The sequence below is a fragment of the Bidens hawaiensis genome, unplaced genomic scaffold, assembly GCF_021521415.1.
Source record: "Bidens hawaiensis isolate Kalapana, Puna unplaced genomic scaffold, B.hawaiensis_p1.1 tig00046253_1, whole genome shotgun sequence".
NCBI lineage: Eukaryota > Viridiplantae > Streptophyta > Magnoliopsida > Asterales > Asteraceae > Bidens > Bidens hawaiensis.
The window spans coordinates 15,699-17,651 of record NW_027498263.1 but is presented as its reverse complement, the minus strand read 5'-3'; the positions used below and the strand labels follow the sequence as shown (position 1 = coordinate 17,651).

At 37.4% G+C, this 1,953-nt stretch overlaps 1 protein-coding gene across 1 annotated transcript; it reads right to left on the bottom strand.

The window, feature by feature from the left end:
• Window positions 1-205: 205 nt before the first annotated feature.
• Window positions 206-874, bottom strand: LOC143596340 (lysM domain-containing GPI-anchored protein 2-like). The gene has a single exon (XM_077075137.1). The coding sequence runs from the start codon at window positions 872-874 to the stop codon at window positions 206-208; it is 669 nt and encodes a 222-aa protein (XP_076931252.1).
• Window positions 875-1,953: the final 1,079 nt, after the last annotated feature.

Sequence of the window (1,953 nt, the reverse complement as noted above, 5' to 3'; positions counted from 1 at the left end):
ACAACTAATCGTTTACTCTCTCTCGGATCTTGCTCGTTTCTCTCCCTCGGCCGCCGGCCGTATATGGCGGTGTGTGGTGTGTGTGTGTTTTGGAGTGTGTTAGAGAATAAGATGGAAATGAATGATGGTTTAGGGTTTAGGGGATATTTATATCCCTTAAGGCCCATGGACCGAATGCCCATTCTCATTTAACCCATCTAAATTATTAATTAAGAGGAACATTACCTTTAAGAGGAACATCAAGAATCGAATCAGGTAGCAACTCTGCAGGACTAGTCATCCCATTCAAATCCAACAAAGTGCTCTCCTTGGTATTTAACTGCTGCGCAATCCCACTCACCGTGCTCCCGGCTGCGGCCAAGTATCCGTAATGAATCACCTGCTCTCCGCCAACACCATCACAGCTACACGGCAGCGGAATCCACAGCTTCTGGCCTACTAATATATTATTGTCGTCGGATATGTTATTCACATTCTGGATCTGCTTGTACGTCACCAGCCCAGAAAACAACTCACCGGCAATATGGTAGAGACTATCGTCGGGTACGACGGTGTAAATGGGGCGGCGGTTGGATATTCCGGTGCCGTTATGACATAAGCATGGGAATGGGATTTTGAGGACTTGGTCGAGGTTGAATTGTTGGGTTTTAGGGGTGGTGGGTGGGAGGTTGTTGGCGCCAAGGAGTGATGGGAAGTTTTTTATTTCAAAGAGTGTGGCTATGGCAGACAAAGTGGTGGTGTTTGGTAGTTTGTAGTCGATGAGTGAATGGCAGGTGGTGGTGGTGGCGCATCGGAAACCCAGCTGGTCTTGTGTAGTTGATTGAATGGAGACGATGGAACAGAGTATAATTAAGGTGGGGAAGAAAGCCCCCATAGTCTACTGTCAAATATGTGTAATGAGGTGGGTACATCTACATGCAGATTGATGCATGTTTGAATGACAAGAAGATGGAAAGGCTGACTTGGTGTCTTGCTAATATTGCATTATTACATCAAGAACTATTTTCTTTTGTTTTTTTTTTAAATAGGGAAAAATATAAGCTAAAACTCTCGAAGAGAAAAAGAATTGAAGGTTTCTAGGTGGTTTGTTATCTTAAATGACGGATTATGAAATAATGACAAGTTGTGTCAGATTTTGTCTAATAAGGTGGACTTCTATCCTGTATTCCGTCAATTAAAATGACAGAAGTGATAAAGTTATCTTGTGTTCCGTCATTTCAAATGACGGATCCCACTACCATCTAATTCGTCACTTTGACTGGCAGATCTCGTATATCGAAGCATCCAGCCCTTATAATTTTTTTTGAACATTTGAAAATCATCTGTCATTTGAAATGGTAAGTCTGGATCACATATTTTCAAATGGCAAATGTAAATAGTGACTTTTCTAATCGATTTACAAGTGTTAAATAATATTTATAGGTATTTTAAATTTATAACTTATAAGTATACATATATTGTTTGAAAAATCTTTTTTATTTTCGATAATGGTTATCTTTTATTATTATCATTATTTTTGAACGGCATTTTTCAATAATATTTTTTTTATTATTTTTTATAATTGATGTTAAGTTAATTATCGATAATTTTTCTTGAGAGCTAATTTGGATCATTAACGGGTCACTGGCATGTCCTATCATCTTCGTTCTCGAGAGTATCGAAGACCACTCTTAGCAGGAAACCCACCGAAGGTGAATATTATTACTTATTCGTTGAAATAATATTAGTAATATTTAACATAAAAAATATTTGTATACAAGTTATAAATTTAAAATACTTATAAATATTATTTAATACTCGTCGTTTGAAATGACAAGTTTGAATAGTAGTGGTCAAAAAGGACATATGTTAGTCGTTAAATCGGTCAGAAAAGTTACTATTCACATTTGTCATTTGAAATGATGAATGCCTGATTCACACTTGCCACTTCAAATGGCAGATGTCTTTCAAAGA